Raw genomic sequence first — 25736 nt, forward strand, 5'->3', positions numbered from 1 at the left:
GATAGAGGCGCGGTACTGTGCACTGTCCTTATACACAGAGATAGAGGCGTGGTACTGTGCACTGTCCTTATATACAGATAGAGGCGTGGTACTGTGCACTGTCCTTATACACAGATAGAGGTGTGGTACTGTGCACTGTCCTTATACACAGAGCTAGAGGTGTGGTACTATGCACTCTCCTTATACACAGAGATAGAGGCGTAGTAATGTGCACTGCCCTTATACACAGATAGAGGTGTGGTAATGTACACTGTCCTTATACACAGAGATAGAGGAGCTGTACTGTGCACTGTCCTTACACACAGAGACAGAGGAGCTGTACTGTGCACTGTCCTTACACACAGCGATAGAGGCGTGGTACTGTGCACTCTCCTTACACACAGAGATAGAGGAGCTGTACTGTGCACTTACTTATACACAGAGATAGAGGTGTGGTAATGTGCACTGTCCTTATACACAGATAGAGGCGTGGTACTGTGGACTGTCCTTATACACAGATAGAGGCGTGGTACTGTGCACTGTCCTTATACACAGAGCTAGAGGTGTGGTACTATGCACTCTCCTTATACACAGAGATAGAGGCATAGTAATGTGCACTGTCCTTATACACAGATAGAGGCGTAGTAATGTGCACTGTCCTTATACACAGATAGAGGTGTGGTAATGTACACTGTCCTTATACACAGAGATAGAGGAGCTGTACTGTGCACTGTCCTTACACACAGAGATAGAGGAGCTGTACTGTGCACTGTCCTTACACACAGAGATAGAGGCGTGGTACTGTGCACTCTCCTTACACACAGAGATAGAGGAGCTGTACTGTGCACTGTCCTTATACACAGAGATAGAGGCGCGGTACTGTGCACTGTCCTTATACACAGAGATAGAGGCGTGGTACTGTGCACTGTCCTTACACACAGAGATAGAGGCGTGGTAATGTGCACTGTCCTTATACACAGATAGAGGCGTGGTACTGTGCACTGTCCTTATACACAGATAGAGGCGTGGTACTGTGCACTGTCCTTATATACAGATAGAGGCGTGGTAATGTGCACTGTCCTTACACACAGAGATAGAGGCGTGGTACTGTGCACTGTCCTTATACACAGATAGAGGTGTGGTACTATGCACTCTCCTTACACATAGAGATAGAGGTGTGCTACTGTGCACTGTCCTTATACACAGAGATAGAGGCGTAGTAATGTGCACTGTCCTTATACACAGATAGAGGTGTGGTAATGTACACTGTCCTTATACACAGAGATAGAGGAGCTGTACTGTTCACTGTCCATACACTGCACAGAATTCCGGTGACCCTTTATAATAGACATATGTTTGGGGGTCTCCTGACGCTCCATCCATAGCAAGTATAAGAGGAAGAATCGGTCGGCCATGTTGGAATTACCTGGAGAGCTGTAATAGCTGTATTAACAATTGTTGCTATAGACGCAGCACAGAGTGGATATTTGTGTATTGTTTGTCCCATTCACTTCGGTTTTTTGGGATGTTGAGTAATGTGAACACTAGAAGGCGGAGTGATATATATGCAGGACAGGTAGGTATATATGTCTATATTTATCCATCTCCAGTGGAAGCCGCCATCTTGTAGGATCTGCCAGGATTTCTGACACAACATTACTATGACTAAGCATTGTGGGAATGTGAGACGTAACCATGATTTGTTGTGTGTCTCATTTCAGGGAGCTGATGGCATTCGGGGTCTGAAAGGAACAAAAGGAGAGAAGGTAAGTTACCAGTGTGAGGCGGCATCAGCCTGCAGGGCATCCTGATTTTGGGGTCTCATCAGACTATAATCTGGCTGTATGATAACCACTGATAAGAGTTGTGCAGCACTTTACACCCCACTCAGTGTGTCTGGCACTGTGGTATTGTGTGGCACATTACACCCCGTTCAGTGTGTCCGGCACTGTGGTATTGTGCGGCACTTTACACCCCGCTCAGTGTGTCTGGCACTGTGGTATTGTGCGGCACTTTACACCCCGCTCAGCATGTCCGGCACTGTGGTATTGTGCGGCACTTTACACCCCGCTCAGTGTGTCCGGTACTGTGGTATTGTGCGGCACTTTACACCCCGCTCAGTGTGTCCGGCACTGTGGTATTGTGCGGCACATTACACCCCACTCAGCATGCCTGGCACTGTGGTACTGTGTGGCACATTACACCCCGCTCAGCATGTCCGGCACTGTGGTATTGTGCTGCATATTACACCCCACTCAGCATGTCTGGCACCTTGGTATTGTGTGGCACATTACACGCCACACAGTGTGTCCGGCCCTATGATATAGTGCAGCACATTACACCCTGTTTAGTGTGTCTGGCACTGCGATATTGTGTGGCACATTACACCCCGTTCAGTGTGTCCAGCACTGAGGTATTGTGCGGCACATTACACCCCTCTCAACGTGTTCGGCACTGCGGTATTGTGCGGCACATTACACCCTGCTCAGTTTGTCCGGCATTGCGGTATTGTGTGGCACATTACACCCCGTTCAGCATCTCTGGCACTGCAGTATTGTGCGGCACATTAAACCCCGTTCAGCGTGTCTGTCACTGCGGTATTGTGTGGCACATTACACCCCGTTCAGCGTGTCTGGCACTGCAGTATCTTGCGGCACATTACACCCCGTTCAGCGTGTCTGGCACTGTGGTATCGTGCGGCACATTACACCCCGTTCAGCGTGTCTGGCACTGCGGTATTGTGCGGCACATTACACCCCGTTCAGCATGTCTGGCACTGCGGTATCGTGCGGCACATTACACCCCGTTCAGCGTGTCTGGCACTGCGGTATCGTGCGGCACATTACACCCCGTTCAGCGTGTCTGGCACTGCGGTATCGTGCTGCACATTACACCCCGTTCAGCGTGTCTGGCACTGTGGTATCGTGCGGCACATTACATCTGTTCAGCGTGTCAGGCACTGCGGTATCGTGCGGCACATTACACCCCGTTCAGCGTGTCTGGCACTGCAGTATCGTGCGCCACATTACACCCCGTTCAGCGTGTCTGGCACTGCAGTATCGTGCTGCACATTACACCCCTTTCAGCGTGTCTGGCACTGCGGTATCGTGCGGCACATTACACCCCGTTCAGCGTGTCTGGCACTGCGGTATCGTGCGGCAAATTACACCCCATTCAGCGTGTCTGGCACTGCGGTATCGTGCGGCACATTACACCCCATTCAGCTTGTCTGGCACTGCGGTATCGTGCTGCCCATTACACCCTGCTCAGTTTGTCCGGCATTGCGGTATTGTGTGGCACATTACACCCCGTTCAGCATCTCTGGCACTGCAGTATTGTGCGGCACATTAAACCCCGTTCAGCGTGTCTGTCACTGCGGTATTGTGTGGCACATTACACCCCGTTCAGCGTGTCTGGCACTGCAGTATCTTGCGGCACATTACACCCCGTTCAGCGTGTCTGGCACTGTGGTATCGTGCGGCACATTACACCCCGTTCAGCGTGTCTGGCACTGCGGTATTGTGGGGCACATTACACCCCGTTCAGCGTGTCTGGCACTGCGGTATCGTGCGGCACATTACACCCCGTTCAGCGTGTCTGGCACTGCGGTATCGTGCGGCACATTACACCCCGTTCAGCGTGTCTGGCACTGCCGTAGCGTGCTGCACACTACATCTGTTCAGCGTGTCAGGCACTGCGGTATCGTGAGGCACATTACACCCCGTTCAGCGTGTCTGGCACTGTGGTATCGTGCGGCACACTACATCTGTTCAGCGTATCAGGCACTGCGGTATCGTGCGGCACATTACACCCCGTTCAGCGTGTCTGGCACTGCAGTATCGTGCGGCACATTACACCCCGTTCAGCGTGTCTGGCACTGCAGTATCGTGCTGCACATTACACCCCGTTCAGCGTGTCTGGCACTGCGGTATCGTGCGGCACATTACACCCCGTTCAGCGTGTCTGGCACTGCGTGCGGCACATTACACCCCATTCAGCGTGTCTGGCACTGCGGTATCGTGCGGCACATTACACCCCCATTCAGCTTGTCTGGCACTGCGGTATCGTGCTGCCCATTACACCCTGCTCAGTTTGTCCGGCATTGCGGTATTGTGTGGCACATTACACCCCGTTCAGCATCTCTGGCACTGCAGTATTGTGCGGCACATTAAACCCCGTTCAGCGTGTCTGTCACTGCGGTATTGTGTGGCACATTACACCCCGTTCAGCGTGTCTGGCACTGCGGTATCGTGCTGCACATTACACCCCGTTCAGCGTGTCTGGCACTGTGGTATCGTGCGGCACACTACATCTGTTCAGCGTGTCAGGCACTGCGGTATCGTGCGACACATTACACCATGTTCAGCGTGTCTGGCACTGCGGTATCGTGCGGCACATTACACCCCATTCAGCTTGTCTGGCACTGCAGTATTGTGCGGCACATTACACCCCGTTCAGCGTGTCTGGCACTGCAGTATCGTGCTGCACATTACACCCCGTTCAGCGTGTCTGGCACTGCGGTATCGTGCGGCACATTACACCCCGTTCAGCGTGTCTGGCACTGCGGTATCGTGCGGCACATTACACCCCGTTCAGCGTGTCTGGCACCGCGGTATCGTGCGGCACATTACACCCCATTCAGCTTGTCTGGCACTGCGGTATCGTGCTGCCCATTACACCCTGCTCAGTTTGTCCGGCATTGCGGTATTGTGTGGCACATTACACCCCGTTCAGCATCTCTGGCACTGCAATATTGTGCGGCACATTAAACCCCGTTCAGCGTGTCTGTCACTGCGGTATTGTGTGGCACATTACACCCCGTTCAGCGTGTCTGGCACTGCAGTATCTTGCGGCACATTACACCCCGTTCAGCGTGTCTGGCACTGTGGTATCGTGCGGCACATTACACCCCGTTCAGCGTGTCTGGCACTGCGGTATTGTGCGGCACATTACACCCCGTTCAGCGTGTCTGGCACTGCGGTATCGTGCGGCACATTACACCCCGTTCAGCGTGTCAGGCACTGCGGTATCGTGCGGCACATTACACCCCGTTCAGCGTGTCTGGCACTGCGGTATCGTGCTGCACACTACATCTGTTCAGCGTGTGAGGCACTGCGGTATCGTGCGGCACATTACACCCCGTTCAGCGTGTCTGGCACTGTGGTATCATGCGGCACACTACATCTGTTCAGCGTGTCAGGCACTACGGTATCGTGCGGCACATTACACCCCGTTCAGCGTGTCTGGCACTGCAGTATCGTGCGGCACATTACACCCCGTTCAGCGTGTCTGGCACTGCAGTATCGTGCTGCACATTACACCCCTTTCAGCGTGTCTGGCACTGCGGTATCGTGCGGCACATTACACCCCGTTCAGCGTGTCTGGCACTGCGTGCGGCACATTACACCCCATTCAGCGTGTCTGGCACTGCGGTATCGTGCGGCACATTACACCCCATTCAGCTTGTCTGGCACTGCGGTATCGTGCTGCCCATTACACCCTGCTCAGTTTGTCCGGCATTGCGGTATTGTGTGGCACATTACACTCCGTTCAGCATCTCTGGCACTGCAGTATTGTGCGGCACATTAAACCCCGTTCAGCGTGTCTGTCACTGCGGTATTGTGTGGCACATTACACCCCGTTCAGCGTGTCTGGCACTGCAGTATCTTGCGGCACATTACACCCCGTTCAGCGTGTCTGGCACTGTGGTATTGTGCGGCACATTACACCCCGTTCAGCGTGTCTGGCACTGCGGTATTGTGCGGCACATTACACCCCGTTCAGCGTGTCTGGCACTGCGGTATCGTGCGGCACATTACACCCCGTTCAGCGTGTCTGGCACTGCGGTATCGTGCGGCACATTACACCCCGTTCAGCGTGTCAGGCACTGCGGTATCGTGCGGCACATTACACCCCGTTCAGCGTGTCTGGCACTGTGGTATCGTGCGGCACACTACATCTGTTCAGCGTGTCAGGCACTGCGGTATTGTGCTGCACATTACACCCCGTTCAGCGTGTCTGGCACTGTGGTATCGTGCGGCACACTACATCTGTTCAGCGTGTCTGGCACTGCGGTATCGTGTGGCACATTACACCCCGTTCAGTGTGTCTGGCACTGCGGAAGTGTGTGTGGCAAATTACACCCTGCTCAGCACGTCCAGCACTGTGGTATTGTGCGGCACATTACACTCCAATGCTGTACCGTCGCCCCTCCTGACTTCATTCTGCGCTTTCTCTCCTTTCTTAGATTTTCCGTTTTGTGAAAAAAAAAAATTCCCACTATTCATCATCGTTATGATTTCTCTTTGCTGTCCATGAATAGAAATGAGCAGATACAGGGCCATCACTCTGCCTCGGATGGATTTGCAGCCCCTGGCTATAAATTCAGAGTTTCTGATTTTCTGCCAGCCAGTAGGTGGGCACAGATAGCACTGACATGATCCCACCGCAGCTCTGATCATTGTGAGACACTGGGGAAGGTACTCCCTACCCAGGAGTAGTGGTGGAAACATGAGATGTCCCCTGACGTATGGGCACAGCTCCTCACATCTTGTCATCTGCCTGCCAGGCCACTGAGATTGTCTGCTTACATATCTCTTGGAGTAACCTGGTCTCTTGTGGCAACAGCCAGATAGCCCATGGATTTCTAGGCTGGATGCTGTTCTCTGTCAGTGCCCAGGCACTGGCGGGCACATCCGTAACCAGTGCTGGAGAAGTCTGTAGCACATTGTGCCGGGGGTCACTGCTCTGCATTTATTAATACTGCCTCCTGTTTATCTCCGTTTCTAGGGTGAAGATGGCTTCCCAGGATTTAAGGGGGACATGGGAACAAAAGGAGATAGAGTAAGAACCTCTGTTTTGTTATTCGGTATTTTCTGGAATAAAATGGTCATGATGGGATATATGGACATATCCACTACAGGAGGTGCCTGGTGGTGGCTGTAGTCTGATTCCTTCCTGAGGTTATTCCCGTGGCCATTTATGATTGTTATTATGTGGTGTTCCCCTACGAGCTGCCATTTACAGGTATTTATTGACCTCTCACAGAAGATCACCGGATATTAATATATAACTCACAGCAGGGCCGGTGCGCGGAGACACTGGCAGCGTAGCGTCGGTATGTTACGGCTAGAGGGGATTGCTCTACCAAGCAGACATGCCAGTGTTGCCACGCTACGTCACAGAGCTGCTATAACTCATCTACTTGGAGCTGAACGTTGCAGAGCCCAAGCTGCTGCAGAACCTCCATATTTAGTGCCCTGTCACACGGCCACTTCTAAGAACAATTGTGCATGGTAATTTTCTGTGTAGACTTACCACTGCCATTGGATCGTTCACACAGGACCTAATATCACAGTTGTGGGCAGCACGTCTTTCCGAGGATGTGCTGCTGACAATAAGAAACTGCATGGGGACCCGAGGGACCGTAGGAATGAAGGATGAAGGTTTGCATCAGGCCTTAGATGAGTGCAGGACTGAGGGGTGCACGTTATGGGCAGAAATCATGGGGACATAATGACTGGGTATGAGGCTGGTGCTCAGTGCACTGCCCTAATTATTGGTGAAACCGAAACAATAACCCTAATGCACCCATCCTGCTTCCACCACCGGGCACTGAACTAGGGGCCTCCTAGACGGGAAGGTACAGGAGAGACTTCCCTGGATGGTACAGACCCTTATTAACATCCAAGATGAGGCCACAAACCCTAATTGGCCTGAGGAAATGGGCATCTATCCTCATAATGGCATATAAGCCTCATTGTAATGAAACCATTGCTGAACGTGGATGGGACGTAATCTGTAAAAATTGCCTCTGTTCTCTAGTGAGCAGCTGGGGGTCCAACCTTTAATAAAGACACATAATGGATCATCCACTTTCCACCTCCAGAGATAATTACAAGCAATATAAGGTGTCTTTTCTGATGAAGGCGCGCTCACTCACACTCGTTACTAATGATCACCTTTAGTTTCTGCCAGGGTTTGGCTCAGCGTTTAAAGGTACAATCAATATATTCATTAACTGATAACCTGCCGTAACCTGCGCACTGCATGAAGATGTTAATTGACTTGGCAGAATCGATGGTAATATCTGGTGCCTCGCTGCTGCAATTAGTTATTTAGTATTTTATTTGTGCTTTAAGAGGCTGGAAAAATCCCAACAATTAAAAAGGTGGAAGTATAGATTTAATTAACGTGCTATTTAAAGACCTGGTGATGTAGATCTGTCACTTGGACGTATGGGACAGTTATATTGTGCTCCCTGTAAGGTCGTATTCTGGGATGTTAAAGTTCAATCCATCGCTGTGAATGGAGATATATGGAGTGTGGTTCAATAGGTCTCATGTACAATACCACACCCATCCATCTGGTGCCATACTCCACACCGCCATTCTCTCCTACTTGTGAGAGAGTACACCGCAGATACTACATCAAATTCTGTGGCTGATCGTTTGGATGGAGAAGTAAGGGTTGCATGTGCTCCACCCAAAAATACCCCATTCAGATGATTGCAACTGACGTTCTGTCCTGACAAAATCTGCTGTGAGTTTCCATATTAGACAGTGAACCATATATCGGCACAGGTTTACCTTCCTACAGGCCCACAAGGCCAACTATGCACAACACCACTGTCTGCCCGCAAAATTGTGTAATGCGAAGCAATGTAGAATATAACCTGGAATGGATTTCTGTGCTTATAGATATTCATGGTCACAGGTGTAAGAACAGTAGTAATGATAAAGGACTGGAAGTCCGACAGTCTAGCATGGGATGTACTAATCTATTTGATCAGGTTCTCTATCAGTACTATCTTATTACTATGTCTAGATTACCAGATACCACAGAGTACTGTATGAAAGCCAGGTAGGCTAGGGTTAAATCTTAGCACTACAGGTTCTGATTAGCTGCCCATGGATTGCTATGACTAGAAGGCCAAGTGTTCACTGGTCAATCAGCTGGGGGTAGCAGGGCAGAGTGGGTTGTGTTGCAGCTAGAGTGAGATGCCAGAAACCCTCTCCGAGAAGAGACTGCACAGGCCATGGACACCAAACTGCAAGTATCATTGGTTGCTATGGATGTTTGATTGAACTGGGGATAACTCAGCCATGTATGAGTAGCCAAGGTCTCTATTTAGTTACCACCTGGACAAGGTCGGGATTTTATGTTTATGATTTTGGTACTGTTTCTTAGATAAAAACCATGTGGCTTTGTGTTCCAAGCAGCTACCCCATAGAGTGAACCCTACAGTATGTATTAGGGTTCCTTTTTTTGATTAATCTTTATGTACCACCAGGGAGAACTTGGACCCTCTGGTCCCAGAGGTGAAGATGGCCCTGAAGGTCCAAAGGGAAGAGGTGGTCCTAATGGAGAGAACGGTCCTCTTGGTCCTGCTGGGGAGAAAGTAGGTTTTCCGCAATACAAATTTGTTCTCATTGGAATATGATTACATAAAGTAAAGAATGGACATCTTGCCTTACTCCTAATGGCGAGCGGCATCCAGAGAGGTCACTGCATATTTTGGCGGGGTCACATTTTCGGGATTAATTTTGCCGCTTGTCCTGTTCATATTTCATTTCCCTGAGACCTTCCAGCACATGAGCAATGCCAGGGAATAAAATATATAATCTATTGTCTGTATGCATGTAATTATTATATATCTCATGTACAACATAATGGCGAGGAGCTCGCCCCATAAAACAAAAACGTCTCTCCCTCCCATGTAATGTCCTGAACTGATCTCAGACCCGAGAAGAAACGCTGACACAGTAATTGGCTCCAACGATGATCCCTTCCAGCACTTGGCTGTATGTGAAGGTGCAGATATTCCTTGGAGTTACAAAATATTGAGAACTTCTCAGACTTCACAGCACGTTTTATCCATCGCCGTCTGTGACAGGTAGACAATTAGCTTCACGATGGCAACCTGCACTTCAGTATTTACCACGTGACATAGAAAAGAGCTGGGTATTTACCGCTTTTATCTGTATGTAAAATATCTGTCAGGGACGGAGCAGAATCTGTCATCTAATTATGGCTTATTCCTGTTTACCTTTCCACTATTGTTCTGTCATGTTGATGTGAATCTGTCATATATTGTGCAGGAATTGTAATGGTTTCATTGTTGGGTCCTTTAAAGGTCATTTACACAGACGGATGATTGACCCGAAGAAGGGTTTGTACCCAATCATTGCCTTGTGTAGTCCATCGTCTAAACGGGTGAATGCTCATTTCTCATAAAAGTGTTGAGATAACGACGATGACGCTCTGGTTACATGATAATGACACTGACATTCGGGGTACGGGATAACGACACTGACACTTGAATTACAGGATATTGACGCTTAGCTTACAGATAATGACACTGACACTCAGGGTAATGATGCTGACATTGTGGTTTTGGAATAATGACACTGACATTCTGGGTACGGGATAATGACACTGACACTCTGGGTAGAGAATAATGACACACTCTGGGTAGAGAATAATGACACTGACACTCTGGGTACGGGATAATGACGCTGACACTCTGGGTAGAGAATAATGACACTGACACTCTGGGTAGAGAATAATGACACTGACACTCTGGGTACGGGATAATGACACTGACACTCTGGGTAGAGAATAATGACACTGACACTCTGGGTACGGGATAATGACACTGACACTCGGGGTAGAGAATAATGACACTGACACTCTGGGTAGAGAATAATGACACTGACACTCTGGGTAGAGAATAATGACACTGACACTCTGGGTACGGGATAATGACACTGACACTCTGGGTAGAGAATAATGACACTGACACTCTGGGTAGAGAATAATGACACTGACACTCTGGGTACGGGATAATGACACTGACACTCGGGGTAGAGAATAATGACACTGACACTCTGGGTAGAGAATAATGACACTGACACTCTGGGTACGGGATAATGACACTGACACTCGGGGTAGAGAATAATGACACTGACACTCTGGGTACGGGATAATGACACTGACACTCGGGGTAGAGAATAATGACACTGACACTCTGGGTAGAGAATAATGACACTGACACTCTGGGTACGGGATAATGACACTGACACTCGGGGTAGAGAATAATGACACTGACACTCTGGGTACGGGATAATGACACTGACACTCTGGGTAGAGAATAATGACACTGACACTCTGGGTAGAGAATAATGACACTGACACTCTGGGTAGAGAATAATGACACTGACACTCGGGGTACGGGATAAGGATGCTGACACTTGAATTACAGGATATTGGCGCTTACACTCAGCTTATGGATAATGACACTGACACTCAGGGTAATGATGCTGACATTGGGGTCTTGGAATAATGACACTGACATTCTGGGTACGGGATAATGACACTGACACTCTGGGTAGAGAATAATGACACTGACACTCTGGGTAGAGAATAATGACACTGACACTCTGGGTACGGGATAATGACACTGACACTCGGGGTAGAGAATAATGACACTGACACTCTGGGTACGGGATAATGACACTGACACTCGGGGTAGAGAATAATGACACTGACACTCTGGGTAGAGAATAATGACACTGACACTCTGGGTACGGGATAATGACACTGACACTCGGGGTAGAGAATAATGACACTGACACTCTGGGTACGGGATAATGACACTGACACTCTGGGTAGAGAATAATGACACTGACACTCTGGGTAGAGAATAATGACACTGACACTCTGGGTAGAGAATAATGACACTGACACTCGGGGTACGGGATAAGGATGCTGACACTTGAATTACAGGATATTGGCGCTTACACTCAGCTTATGGATAATGACACTGACACTCAGGGTAATGATGCTGACATTGGGGTCTTGGAATAATGACACTGACATTCTGGGTACGGGATAATGACACTGACACTCTGGGTAGAGAATAATGACACTGACACTCTGGGTAGAGAATAATGACACTGACACTCTGGGTACGGGATAATGACACTGACACTCGGGGTAGAGAATAATGACACTGACACTCTGGGTACGGGATAATGACACTGACACTCTGGGTAGAGAATAATGACACTGACACTCTGGGTAGAGAATAATGACACTGACACTCTGGGTAGAGAATAATGACACTGACACTCGGGGTACGGGATAAGGATGCTGACACTTGAATTACAGGATATTGGCGCTTACACTCAGCTTATGGATAATGACACTGACACTCAGGGTAATGATGCTGACATTGGGGTCTTGGAATAATGACACTGACATTCTGGGTACGGGATAATGACACTGACACTCTGGGTAGAGAATAATGACACTGACACTCTGGGTAGAGAATAATGACACTGACACTCTGGGTACGGGATAATGACACTGACACTCGGGGTAGAGAATAATGACACTGACACTCTGGGTAGAGAATAATGACACTGACACTCTGGGTACAGGATAATGACACTGACACTCGGGGTAGAGAATAATGACACTGACACTCTGGGTACGGGATAATGACACTGACACTCGGGGTAGAGAATAATGACACTGACACTCTGGGTAGAGAATAATGACACTGACACTCTGGGTACGGGATAATGACACTGACACTCGGGGTAGAGAATAATGACACTGACACTCTGGGTACGGGATAATGACACTGACACTCTGGGTAGAGAATAATGACACTGACACTCTGGGTAGAGAATAATGACACTGACACTCTGGGTAGAGAATAATGACACTGACACTCGGGGTACGGGATAAGGATGCTGACACTTGAATTACAGGATATTGGCGCTTACACTCAGCTTATGGATAATGACACTGACACTCAGGGTAATGATGCTGACATTGGGGTCTTGGAATAATGACACTGACACTCTAGGTAGAGAATAATGACACTGACACTCTGGGTACAGGATAATGACGCTGACACTCTGGGTACAGAATAATGACGCTGACACTCTGGGTACGGGATAAAGATGCTGATACTCGGGGTACGGGATAAGGATGCTGACACTCGGGGTATGGGATAATGGTGCTGATGCTATGGTATTCCCTTGTTAAAATTTCTGAGTGGTCCCTCTAAAATGGGTTTGTAGCTGAAGAATTTTTGAGTTTTTAGGATGACGGTGAATTCTGCAAAATGTACCCAGCCTGTATAACACTAAACACCAATAACCACAATTCTCTTCTCTTTAGGGAAAACTCGGGGTTCCAGGATTGCCAGGTTACCCGGGAAGACAGGGTCCAAAGGTAACATCAGCATTGATCTGTCGCCTCTTTGCACTGCGGATGTAATCATCCTATATAAACCTGATTGAATACCAAGTCTTATTGATCCTTTGGTTCATCGGCTCCAGATCACATTTTCTGCACCTTTTCCTAAACACTAAGTACATCACAGGTAAACTGGAGCAGATGGAAAGTGACCACCACTCAAGACATACAGCTCTGCAGCATTCTGCCTGGGCATGCTGGGAGTTGTGGTTGTCCACCTGTTACTGAGCAATAGATTGTCACTGTTATAAATCATTTTCTAATCTCCAGTTGTGTTTTGTCCAGATTGGGTTTTAATATTTCCTATTCACATCTGTCCTGGCCCCAGTCAGGCTCACAGTCTACTCTCCCTGGTATAGACACTAGCAGGATTCTCTCAGTATATGTTTTGGAGCATGGGAAAAAAAACACAAAAACATGGGAAGAACATACAAATAGGCTTCATGTTGTTCTTGGTCAGACATGATCCCAGCGCTGCACCACACCTAACCACTAAGCCAGTCTGTAAATGCACAGAGGGTAAACAGGTCCCAATCTTTCCCGGTTTGTTGCATTTTGGATTTTTCTTCATGTTTTAAGCTCCTAAATAACATCTTGTTCTCATGTTACTTCAAGGGATCACTCGGAAATTCCGGTTTTCCAGGCGCAAATGGAGAGAAGGGCTCAAGAGTAAGTGTGTAATGTTATTCCTGTTATCACTGTGCTGTATGGTAGGTGACACGACGCTGAACTCGGCTGAGGCACAATCAATGCTTTCTGTTCTAGCTCTACCAGACATCATTATTACATCCTCATACCCTGATTGTATCTGGGTGTGAGTACAGGGGAACCCCATGTTTCTTCATCCTCCTGTTGGGGGCTTTACATACAGTTTATGATGTCAGATCTCAGGCTTCCAAAATAATACAAGGCAATATCCAATGTAATAAAGTGCACTGGTAGCAAAAAGCTATAACAAATTAGTATTGAATGTCACCGCTTTATTATTATTCCTTGGTGTTGGTACCGACAGAGCTGCGGAAAGATTTACTTGCACGTCTAACACAGAGAGCTTGTTATTCTGTAATAAGTTGTTTTGTTTTTTTTTCTTATTCTTGAGTTGAAGTCTGAACAGACCTAGAGCCATAGGCTGTGAGGAGAGGACAAGCACCTGTGGGCATATCTAGTAAATTAATATATTTATTTCTTGCTTTCATTTAGGGAACCCCTGGCAAACCAGGTCCAAGGGGGCAACGAGGTCCAACGGTAAGATATCAACACTCTCTGTTTGTGCACAGAATTTTACACCTAATAAACACTATTGGGCCTTACTGACCTACGTTTTATTGTCTCCTGAAGGGTCCACGTGGTGAAAGAGGTCCAAGGGGAACAACAGGAAAGCCAGGCCCCAAGGTGAGAACCCACCTATCGTATGGGCAGCAATAGACTGAGACAAGAGTAATCGTAACGCAGGCCCCAAACGACAAATTCATCTCCTGCTTATCCACACTGATCCGAAAGATCTAATTATTTCCTTACCTCCTGTATCTACTGCCCCACTCTCTAAGTATAGGATAGTAATGGTCTCCCTCCTAGATTGCAGGATTTAGTTTTCCTTAATTTTGTAGAAGTATTGATTCTAATCTGTTCTCTCTTCTGCAGGGTAATTCTGGAGGGGATGGCCCCGCTGGTCCCCCTGGTGAAAGGGTAAGATGTGGTTAATACTGAGTACAATAAAATGCACTGAACCTAGGATACCCAGTTATCTCAGATCCCATGTGAATCAGGGCTTAGAAAACAAATAGTAATGAAGTGTAAAGTGTCAGAACCTCGCTGTAGAAATCATTTACCACGTGATAACCATCAAATGTCAATGTATGACCATATGGCACAAATGTCTGGAGAACCAGGAAATCAGGAAGTGCGGGACAGAAAGAAGCTGCCTCCAACGAGGTCCAGTAATTGAACCTCTGCCATAGTCACAGGTTGACGTGGACCTTCCACCTTTAAATTTGCAAATCGTGTAAAAACCATATGTGTTAGGGGCATTGAAAAGCACCAAGAGGACAATTCTGAGATGATTGAGTCCGGTCTGATAGATAGTAACATTAGAGGTCATCTGCCTCCAATTCACTACTTTTCCAGGTATTGGTAAGAGTCCTCAAGCCAACGCCGCTCTTCTGCATCACTCTGTAGAAAGGCTCAGCCGCCTCCATCCAAGTATTATAAGCTATATCCCCTCTTTTCTGTAGTCTTGAGATTTAGGATGACATCGTAGCTTATGTAGGATGGAAATTTAAGGGGTTTTCCTATTACGCTGCTATGATGCAAGTGTATGGGAAACATATTGACACTTTCTTCTTATTCCCAAGACCACGTTATATGAAGCACTGGTGTAGATGTTGCCATGTAATAGTCACATTGCCCCTGTATTTTGCATAGATAGATCTTCAGAATGAGGGTCATCAGGGGACAATGCTTTTGTTCATTGTGGGGCTTGTGTAGGTTCTCCAGACTCCGGGAACTGAAGAGATCTCTGTGTACCTGTTACTAACGAGATTGTTTAATCTAGCCTGGAATTTAATAATCACATTCAACAAAGAGAAATGTTGTGGGGTCTGAGGTAGAGGTTGGTCTGCATGACGCGATCCTGTACCAGCATGGTGCCCGGTAAATCTTTGCCGCTGGGTGTTGTCAGACGTTCTAGCTCTATTAGAATGGGCAGTTTGAGTTCCGGTCCAGGATATGGACACTATGCTGGAGACGCTGATTGCACATGGTTCATCTCCGCAGGCCGCATTAACACGACATACAATCCCGTGTTCCCCTCCCCCTCTCATGCTTGCAGCCAGCTGCATCATTGCGCAGAACAATCCGCTGCTTTACATTAGACTAGATCCATCGCTTTATGGTCTAGAGAAGGGAACTCAGAACTGCAAGCCAATCTGACAACACGGGGTATAAGAGCAGCATGTCTTATCCAGAATGCCTCATTCATCAGCCCCTCCGATCCGGTCACACAGTGGCCAGCTCTGGCTTTTAGTTCAAGCTTTGAGAAGTAGTATGGCAAGTGCATGTGACCGCCTACACAAATACAAATGGTGGCCAATGTAATCTAATGCAAAGTCATCTTATCACAGGGACCACCTGGACCTCAAGGACCCACTGGATTTCCAGGACCGAAGGGCCCCCCTGTAAGTGGAACAACCTATCGTGTAGTGGATCTAGAGCTGCGCAATATGTTTCATATTCACCACAAAAAACACTGTCTAACGTTAGTCACTGTGCAATGCATGCAAAAAAAAGCAAATATAAAGTGCGTAACATTGTAACATACTTGGCCCGAGCCGCTGTATAATTCTTCACCCCTTCAATGTGTTGTAGAACCTTCTGCAACGCATAACCGGTTCTGACTGTTGTTTTCCTACCATTTTAGGGTCCACCAGGGAAAGATGGACTTCCTGGACACCCCGGCCAAAGAGGTGAAACTGTGAGTACATGATACTGGTTTGTGTCATCCTTACATCTGACTTGTACTGGAAGTGTGATTGCTCTAGACCGTTCTCTGTAGATGAGGAGATGTCGCCCATCTTTCTGCTGCACGGCGTGTGTCTCTTCATCTACATGGAGGGATCTAAAGAAATCCCCCGACTTATTCCAGGGAAGTCAGAGTAACGATGATTTACAAGGGGCCCCACAATACCCACAATTGTCCAACATATCTGTCACCTCCATGGCGCCCCCATAAGGTGACTTATGGTATTGTGGGTGAATCATTTTTCTTGGTGACTTGATCTGATGGGTGAATCTTTTGTTGTGGGGTTTTCTCATTGATTTACTGCAGTGAATCCCAGACTCTGTAATTCAGTTTGCCCGGTCTATAATAATGTTGACAGATTACAACTCATGATTTGCCCACCATTACATTGCACGGGGAACCGATTTGCTGAGTTTGAGATTCACTTTGGTGAATTGAAGTAAATACTTTGTGAATAGATTTGCAAATCTTGAATCCAAAACAGCGATTCAGTCATCTCAGATTATCAGATGCTTCTGTCACTGCTTAACGCATCACTACAGTCTGAACACAGCCGGATCCCGGGGCCAGATAATCTGCGTACTACTACCTGCACAGCATGGACCCTTGTATGTGGCCTCTCCATGAAATAACCCGCTGCTTGGGGCTGATGTGCTGATCGCATCCATTGTGTGCATAAATTTGTGGCAGCTGTGATGGCACAATCCTGTGTGGTGACTGTGCGATAGAGGTATGATGTTCTTGTGGCTAAGCTTCTCCATTCTAACATAGTATCATGCTAAAAACATGTACTGGATGTGAATGAAATATATTCAATACTCTGGAGTATAATACAGGATAAGTACTGTATGTAAAGTAATGTATGTGCACAGTGAGTGCACCAGCAGAATAGTGAGTGCAGCTCTGGGGTATAATACAGGAAGTAACTCAGGATCAGTACATGATCAGTAATGTAATGTAGGTACACAGTGACTGCACCAGCAGAATAGTGAGTGCAGCTCTGAAATATAATACAGGATGTAACTCAGGATCAGTAATGTAATGAAGGTACACAGTGACTGCACCAGCAGAATAGTGAGTGCAGCTCTGGGGTATAATACAGGAAGTAACTCAGGATCAGTACAGGATCAGTAATGTAATGTAGGTACACAGTGAGTGCAGCTCTTGGGTATAATACATGAAGTAACTCAGGATCAGTACAGGATCAGTAATGTACGTACACAGTGACTGCACCAGCAGAATAGTGAGTGCAGCTCTGGGATATAATACAGGAAGTAACTCAGGATCAGTACAGGATCAGTAATGTAATGTATGTACACAGTGACTGCACCAGCAGAATAGGGAGTGCAGCTCTGGGGTATAATACAGGATGTAACTCAGGATCAGTACAGGATCAGTAATATAATGTATGTACACAGTGACTGCACCAGCAGAATAGTGAGTGCAGCTATGAGGTATAATACAGGATGTAACTCAGGATCAGTAATGTAATGTATGTAGAAGAGCTGCGCAGCACTCCAAGAAAAGGAGTGCACAAATAGGATACTACTCCAATTATATAGAAAAACAAAATTCAGCACTCCTAATTGAGATGCAAAAAAAAAACAAAATCATTTTTATTAAAGTAGGTATATCCAAAATTGACGTTTTGGCCAATAGTAGGCCTTCATCAGAACTACAATTATTATCAGTTCTCAGTTCCTGTGGATGAAAAGGTCAAGCACACCTTGACCAAATGTACCTGAAGAAACCAGAACGAGAGCTGGGGATATGCACTAACGTGCCAGGAGTATGCATATTTTGTTTTTTTGCATCTCAATTGGGAGTGCCGAATTCTGTTTCTCTATATAATGTAATGTATGTACACAGAGACTGCAGCAGCAGAATAGGGAGTGCAGCTCTAGAGTATAATACAGGATGTTACTCAGGATCAGTAATGTACTGTATGTACACAGTGACTCCACCAGCAGAGTAGTGAGTGCAGCTCTGGAGTATAATACAGGATGTAACTCAGGATCAGTACAGGATCAGTAATGTAATGTATGTACACAGTGACTCCACCAGCAGAGTAGTGAGTGCAGCTCTGGGGTATAATACCGGAGGTAACGCAGGATCAGTAATGTAATGTATGCACGCATTGACTCCACCAGCAGAACAGTGAGTGCAGCCCTTGAGTATATAATAAATTATGTTAATCTCTTTGAAACCGAGGTGCTGTCTAAATTAAGTCTGTGTAATGTTCGGGGGTGTATATGTTCTTTAATATTTCCTCAGTATGGTTTCTTCTCAGACATGGGACAATATGTAACCGTCTAGTTCTGAGCTGTATATAGCAGAGTGGTAGTATACACTTAGGATGTAGTGCATGAATCCATACTGACTACAAATAAATGATTCAGTATCCCGCAGGTAAGATAGATTTATGGATTTATTAGTCTGCCTGCTGCATGTCAAATGATAATTTTCATCCATCTGCTAATTATATTTCGGAGGCTGCGGTAAGTGTCCCGCTCATCTCTCCCAGTATAACCAGTCTCCCAGATACTCCTGTTATTGGGTTTCTGTAGTTGGCGTCGTCCACTGTTCCTTCCACTGACCTTGTTCCCACTCCTAGTGTACATGTTGGTGTTGCCTTATCTATAGTACTAGAATGTCATTGACACATCTTCCGTTAATCTTCACATTTTTATTTCTTCCCCATATGTGTCGTCATCTCAAAATCTAGCTGCCCGGTGACTCAGGGAGAGGATGGCCACTTACATGTCTTCTTCTACCTTATCTCACCTTCTTTATTCCCATTAACAGGGTTTCCAAGGAAAGACGGGTCCCCCTGGTCCACCTGGCGTCGTTGGTCCTCAGGTAAGTTGCAGGGAATCTATTGTCAGTCAGGACAGGCAGGCAGCTCTTTGATAAAATCTACTTAATACGCCGATGTAATTTCACAGATCTTTCTGTAGCGGTGACATTCTGTGATCCACAGCCAATTCCTTCATCTCTGTACATTTTCTGCTATCTGATGTAATTCTGCAGAACAGGGGATTCGTTGTGCTCAGGGTCACTCTTAAATATTAATGGATGAGGAATAAGATAGAGTTGTTACCTGACACCTAAAGTGTTAACATAAGTTCTAGATTCCCTGTCCCAGACCTGGTATTAGTGAGAACTGACAATAAAATGTCTGATCTCCCTTCTTCTCATTTATTGTTGTCTGTCGTATTCATAACCTTTTCCAGGGTCCAACTGGAGAGACTGGTCCAATGGGTGAAAGAGGCCATCCAGGACCTCCTGGTCCACCTGGTGAACAGGGATTACCTGGACTGGCTGGAAAAGAAGGATCAAAGGTGACATATTAGTTTCTGCAGAGGAGAATAGGAAATAAGGATAAGGAAATGCTATGGGGGAAAAGCACAGGAGCCAACCCCAATCTGTGAGTTTTGTAGGGTATACTGGACATCCTGCAATAATCCTAATACTACTTGCTTCATTCCTCATATTAGATCAGCTTTCTTGGTGGTGGGGGAGGAAAAGTCACTTAGTTCATATTCCCCCTCATTTTGTCACCGCTTAGGCCAAGTTCAGACGTTTGTGAGACTCAGTCTGAGTTTGGACCATGATATCTGGGGTATATAAGGCTGCTGAGATCGAGTCAGAAAATCTGCAGCTGGACTGGAAATCACTGTGTTTCATGGACATCAAAATTCTACCACCGACCCACAGACAGCAGTGTAAACTCATAGAAATAGGCGGTTACAGTGTAGAAACTGTTGTGTAACAGGGCTATTTTCTTCCTTAAATGTCACCACACCTGCCCTTGTTTTGTGTCAGGGAGGTAAATTAGCACACATGGCCCGTGGCCTATTGATGCGCTGGTGCTGGACTTTCCTTTGAAGATATTTAAATATATACGGTACTAATATTTGTCTTTTCTAGGGAGACCCGGGCCCAGCAGGTCTGCCTGGTAAAGATGGACCCCCAGGTCTAAGAGGATTCAGCGGTGAACGAGGGCTGCCCGGTCCGATTGTGAGTAGATAAGTCTGCGGATTCTGCCGATATTAGAGATCTAATGATACGTATAATATAACGGTTATGTCTTTTCTCTCCAGGGGTCTCCAGGATTGAAAGGCAATGAGGGGCCACCAGGACCACCAGGCCCAGCAGTAAGTACTCATTAATTGTATACTCCTATATCACCAGAGTATATTGTCAGAGATTAACACAAAGTGTGCTCCTCATTAATGAAGCCACAGGTTTATCAAAGTGTAATTTGAGTGGAGGAGGCAATTCTGTCCGCGGTAAATGCGAGTGTGTCTGGAATCATCTGTCTTGTTTGCCTTTTTTCAATCTCTTCGTTAGACCTAAAATTGGTAATTTTACTTGAGTTTCCAGCAAAATTTGTATTTTAATTGGAATTATATTATTTGTAAAAAGTGGAGTGGCTGCAATTGTTTAATTAGATGATATTATTCTCCTACCTGGTGACTGGTTCTCATTTCAGGTAAATCCTGATATCTAATTATTGTTGATATCTGATTTTTTTATATAAAGTCCATTAACCCAATGCCCAATTGGTCGAACGCCGGCTAATCTGACTAAACAATATCTATGTGGGGTGATAGGTAAATAACGTTCACTCTCCCGTTAGTCTGGAGTCTCAGTAAACCACGTAAAGCTTCTGTACAAGTCATCTGACATTTTTGTGCTGTGTTTGGGGGGCCTCCCCACCATATCCTGATATCCTGAATGACAGGTCCTGGTGCTGAGCGTAGAAATACCCCTCTCACTAACACTGGACATATCAGCAGTCTATGACCTTAGCGATGCCTCACCTTCACTTTCTTCCCTCTGTAGGGGTCTCCAGGTGAGAGAGGTGCCGCAGGTCCAGCTGGGCCAATAGGATTGCCAGGAAGACCAGGTCCTCAAGGACCTCCAGGGCCTGCCGGGGAGAAGGGCGCTCCAGTAAGTACACCACCTTATAGAGGGCAACACTGTTACAAGAACATCACTTCTTACTTAAGGGTATATTCATGGTGACTATTTTTATGCCAGTTTTAACGCTGAAAACAATATAATCAAAATGTGTCCCATTGTTTTCAATAGAAAAACTGTGTTGATATTCATAGGACTGCGTTTTGTCTCTGGTTCAATAAGTGAAGTGTCAATTTCTAAATTTGTTTCCAGTTGGATTTTGCATAGAAACCTCAGCAGGAAGCTCTGTACAAATCACCCCCTAATGAATGGGACAAACTCAGCAAAAAGCAGGGATTCAGATCCACTGAGATCTCCAGTGCAAATGCACACAAGTTTTATTTTTTTGCGGTACCAGAATCAGCCAGATCACGCTGTTTATACAGTGTTCATGCAGCATCTCATAGATCAGCGGCCTCCAGTCCAATCCAGAGTAAATGATGGAAGGTAAATGGGGCGTCTGCAGTGATGAATCCGTCCAGGGCGCGCTCCTAAGTCTTTGCCCTCACTTGGGTATATATCAGACCCACTCCAGACTTTATATATAGCCACTGTGATTTGTAGTTAGTCTGGAAGTCTCATGATGCCCACAACAATCCCTGGTTAATGTTGTGCAGAATCAAACGCTAGTGACACAAATATATCAAACATGGTACAACGTGTACCGCACTCCTCTGGGAGCCGGCTAAGGGCACGACGGAATATCAATAGCACAGGGACATTAATGTTGATTGATTCTGGTTATTAAAAGGGCTTTTTAGTTTTTTATCCGTGAATTTTTTGCTTACGTTGCACATTAAAAAGATGGCAGATAAAGGGCCAGGAAAACAACTTCATAAGGGGCTCTGGCCGAGGGGAGGGAGAGGCTTCACGGTAGATGAAAAGACCCATCTATTTTATTTATAGGCCATTGCTGCCAACACAGAGGATTCATGATGTAGCAGAGTTACTCACGGCTTAAACAATAGCACAGACCCGACCACTAAAAGCCTCTCTATTCCATTTCAGCTAATGACTGGTAGGAAATAAGAGTCTGGGAAACAGTATTTTAATTTTGCCCGTCCAATTCTATTGTAATTTATAGATGACATGGAAAGCCAGTACAAAATCATAAGGGTCTCTGAGGACGCTGACAATATCTGAACCATATACAGTAGTTCTGTATGGATATATTATATACCTACATATATATATATATATATATATATATATATATATATATATATATATATATATATATATATATATATATATATATATATATATATATATATAATATTATTTAGGAAATCTAGGCGTCATTTTCTATGGTGGCCATATTCCTTCTCAGCTGCCTCAAACTAATAATTACTTTGTTTGTGACGGCTGTATCTCATAACATCTGCTTCTTTTATCTACAGGGTGAAAAGGGTCCTCAGGGGCCTGCAGGACGTGATGGCATCCAAGGTCCCGTTGGTCTCCCAGGCCCTGCCGGACCAGTCGGTCCACCTGGTGAAGATGGTGATAAGGTAAGCAGTTCATCTTACAAGCAAAAGAAACTTAATTTAAGTACTTAACAAAGTTTTACATAAATTGAATAAAAATGTATGAAGACATTTCATACAGCCCACTCTCAATAAGTGAGGTTCATCTTCGGGTTGCCATCTGCCATAAAATGAAATTGCTTGTGTATTTTTCTGATATTGATGACGTCAGTTTCGTATCATACATTGTGTTACATGTGTGAGCTGGTGTTGGCCGCACAAGGTCACATGCTGCTTATGCAGGTATGACACAGAGGGAATAGATTCCCGCAGATGAGACACCTGCTTAACTTCAAATCTTATTTAATCTTACATCCTAAGATCCATAGCATTGTCTGCAGTAAACTGTGAGGGGATTGATACAAAGTCGCTGTCTTAGGCCAGTCTCACACGTCCAGATAATTCCGGTACCGGAGAAAATGGTACCGGTGTTATCCATGTCCGTGTGCTCACGTAGACTATCCGTGTGGGATCCGTGTGATGTCCGTGAGTACGTTTTTAAGGTCCGTGTGCTGTACGTGTGCTGTCCGTGTGTCCGTGTCCGTGTATTGCAATAATTTTTACAATTTTAACCCTATGACAGGAAAAACGCACACGGACAGCACACGGATGGCACCCGGACGGCATCCGTGTGCGGTACATGTTTACACGGACCCATTGACTTTAATGGGTCCGTGTGATCTGTGCACTCCCACGAACACTGACATGTCTCCGTGTTTTGCAAACGGACACACGGTTCATGAAAACACGCTGACATGTGCAGAGACACATTGATTTTAATGTGTCTATGTGTGTCAGTGTCTCCAGAACGTGAGGAAACTGTCACCACACGTACCGGAGCCACTGACGTGTGAAACCGGCCTTAGTCCTTCATTTGCTTAGGGTTTATTCACAGGTTGCCATCATGTCTCTTAATTTTTGTTGTGTTTTTATTCTAATACACAGGAAAAACGCAGCAGTTTTGCTGCAATTTGGACGATTGTGACTAAATAGCAGCATAATAATGAGTAATCTCCTATTCTGGAATATTACTTGTGGACTATAATTCTCACTCTATTACTGGCTTCCTCTTGGTCATTCAATATCTTTATTAATAGAATAATAATAATTGATTACATGCAATCCAAGGCTTGCTGGGAGTTGTAGTTCAAGAATAGCCTGAGTCCCGTGGTTTTTTTTTTCTAGAAGTTAGAATAAATGGACCGACACCTGAGATTCTCAGTGGTATCATGTCACACCATGTAGACTGGTGTGGAGCGATGTCCATCCTGTGCATTCCAGCACGGTATAATACAGATCCTTTCACCTTTCTACACCTTAACCTATAGCTATATTATTTTACTCTTACAGGGTGAAATCGGTGAACCAGGTCAGAAGGGGAACAAAGGAGACAAGGGAGAACAGGTAAAGTGCACCGTTCAGTCCATGTCTATATAGATACCTTTTATAAAGCTGGATATTAAGATTTGTTCTGTCTCCACAGGGTCCCCCTGGACCATCAGGGCCTCTGGGCCCCATTGGTCAGCCTGGTCCATCTGTAAGTAAATTGTCAATTCTTTAGCCTCAGACATTGACATTCTTGGTTCACTCCTGAGCTTATGTTCTCTATTCAATTATAGGGAGCGGATGGTGAGCCCGGACCTAGGGGGCAACAAGGTCTCTTTGGACAGAAAGGTGATGAAGGTCCCAGAGGATTCCCTGGCCCACCCGGTCCTGTAGGATTACAGGTGCTTACTTTACTGGATTTATAATGCATCAGAACCAGGAGGATAACAGAGGAAACCTGTGAAACTGACGTGCAGTCTCAGGCAGTGTAACTCAAAGCAGAATTCACATCATCCAGAATCCTCCTTCTTCGTCATATGTCTAGTAACTGTGTATTCATTCAACGATGTTGCCATCAGTCCTGCTGAGACTAGTAGTTCCACAACTGTAAGAGATTTTATTTTTTACCTTTCTCTACTCCTTAGGGTTTGCCCGGACCTCCTGGTGAGAAAGGTGAAACAGGAGACGTTGGTCAGATGGTAAGTGTAGCTCTGCATATATTACACGTGTAGCTCTGCATATATTACACCTCTTATCTTGGAGGAGTAGAAGGGTCTCCTCCTCCTTTTGGATGATGTGTGCATTGTGCTATGATAGCCAGACTGTACATTGATGTTTCTATTATACATCGATTAACCCTAGTATTTTCATGAGCACCCGCCCGAGCTGTGACATACAAGTGTCATTCTGCTCCTGTACAGCACGCCAGGATCAGGCAGTCATATGTTAATCAGATGCTGCAGTTCAGGATTCTCACCTCCCTGATTATACAACAAAATGGAAGATTAATTTGTGTATTTCTTCACCGGAGGAAAAATTCTTCCCTGATGCAGCAACGAATCTATAGAGATGGCCTGGAGCAGAGAAATAAATTGTGTAGTATAGTAGGATAATTGCTCACCCTGTGCTCATATGTAAGAAGTATAGCACCAGCG

General features: G+C 46.1%; 1 protein-coding gene and 1 long non-coding RNA gene across 3 annotated transcripts in view; one reads left to right on the forward strand and one right to left on the reverse strand.

Moving 5' to 3' along the window:
• COL5A1 (collagen type V alpha 1 chain) overlaps positions 1-25736 on the forward strand; it is a 251738-nt gene that overhangs the window by 193420 nt on the left and 32582 nt on the right. For both annotated transcript variants that reach the window (XM_077284776.1, XM_077284775.1), the window contains exons 28-47: positions 1701-1745; positions 6769-6822; positions 9272-9379; positions 13174-13227; positions 13867-13920; positions 14452-14496; positions 14590-14643; positions 14893-14937; positions 16371-16424; positions 16667-16720; positions 19574-19627; positions 20002-20109; positions 20699-20788; positions 20872-20925; positions 21617-21724; positions 23134-23241; positions 24607-24660; positions 24740-24793; positions 24876-24983; positions 25227-25280. In XM_077284776.1, coding sequence (XP_077140891.1) covers positions 1701-1745; positions 6769-6822; positions 9272-9379; positions 13174-13227; positions 13867-13920; positions 14452-14496; positions 14590-14643; positions 14893-14937; positions 16371-16424; positions 16667-16720; positions 19574-19627; positions 20002-20109; positions 20699-20788; positions 20872-20925; positions 21617-21724; positions 23134-23241; positions 24607-24660; positions 24740-24793; positions 24876-24983; positions 25227-25280 — 1359 coding nt within the window. The remainder of the gene's footprint in view (positions 1-1700; positions 1746-6768; positions 6823-9271; positions 9380-13173; positions 13228-13866; positions 13921-14451; positions 14497-14589; positions 14644-14892; positions 14938-16370; positions 16425-16666; positions 16721-19573; positions 19628-20001; positions 20110-20698; positions 20789-20871; positions 20926-21616; positions 21725-23133; positions 23242-24606; positions 24661-24739; positions 24794-24875; positions 24984-25226; positions 25281-25736) is intronic.
• LOC143805436 (uncharacterized) overlaps positions 1-25736 on the reverse strand; it is a 513942-nt gene that overhangs the window by 86686 nt on the left and 401520 nt on the right. The gene's annotated exons all lie outside the window — the stretch shown is intronic.

This window comes from Ranitomeya variabilis, chromosome 2 (genome assembly GCF_051348905.1).
Source record: "Ranitomeya variabilis isolate aRanVar5 chromosome 2, aRanVar5.hap1, whole genome shotgun sequence".
NCBI classification, from domain to species: domain Eukaryota; kingdom Metazoa; phylum Chordata; class Amphibia; order Anura; family Dendrobatidae; genus Ranitomeya; species Ranitomeya variabilis.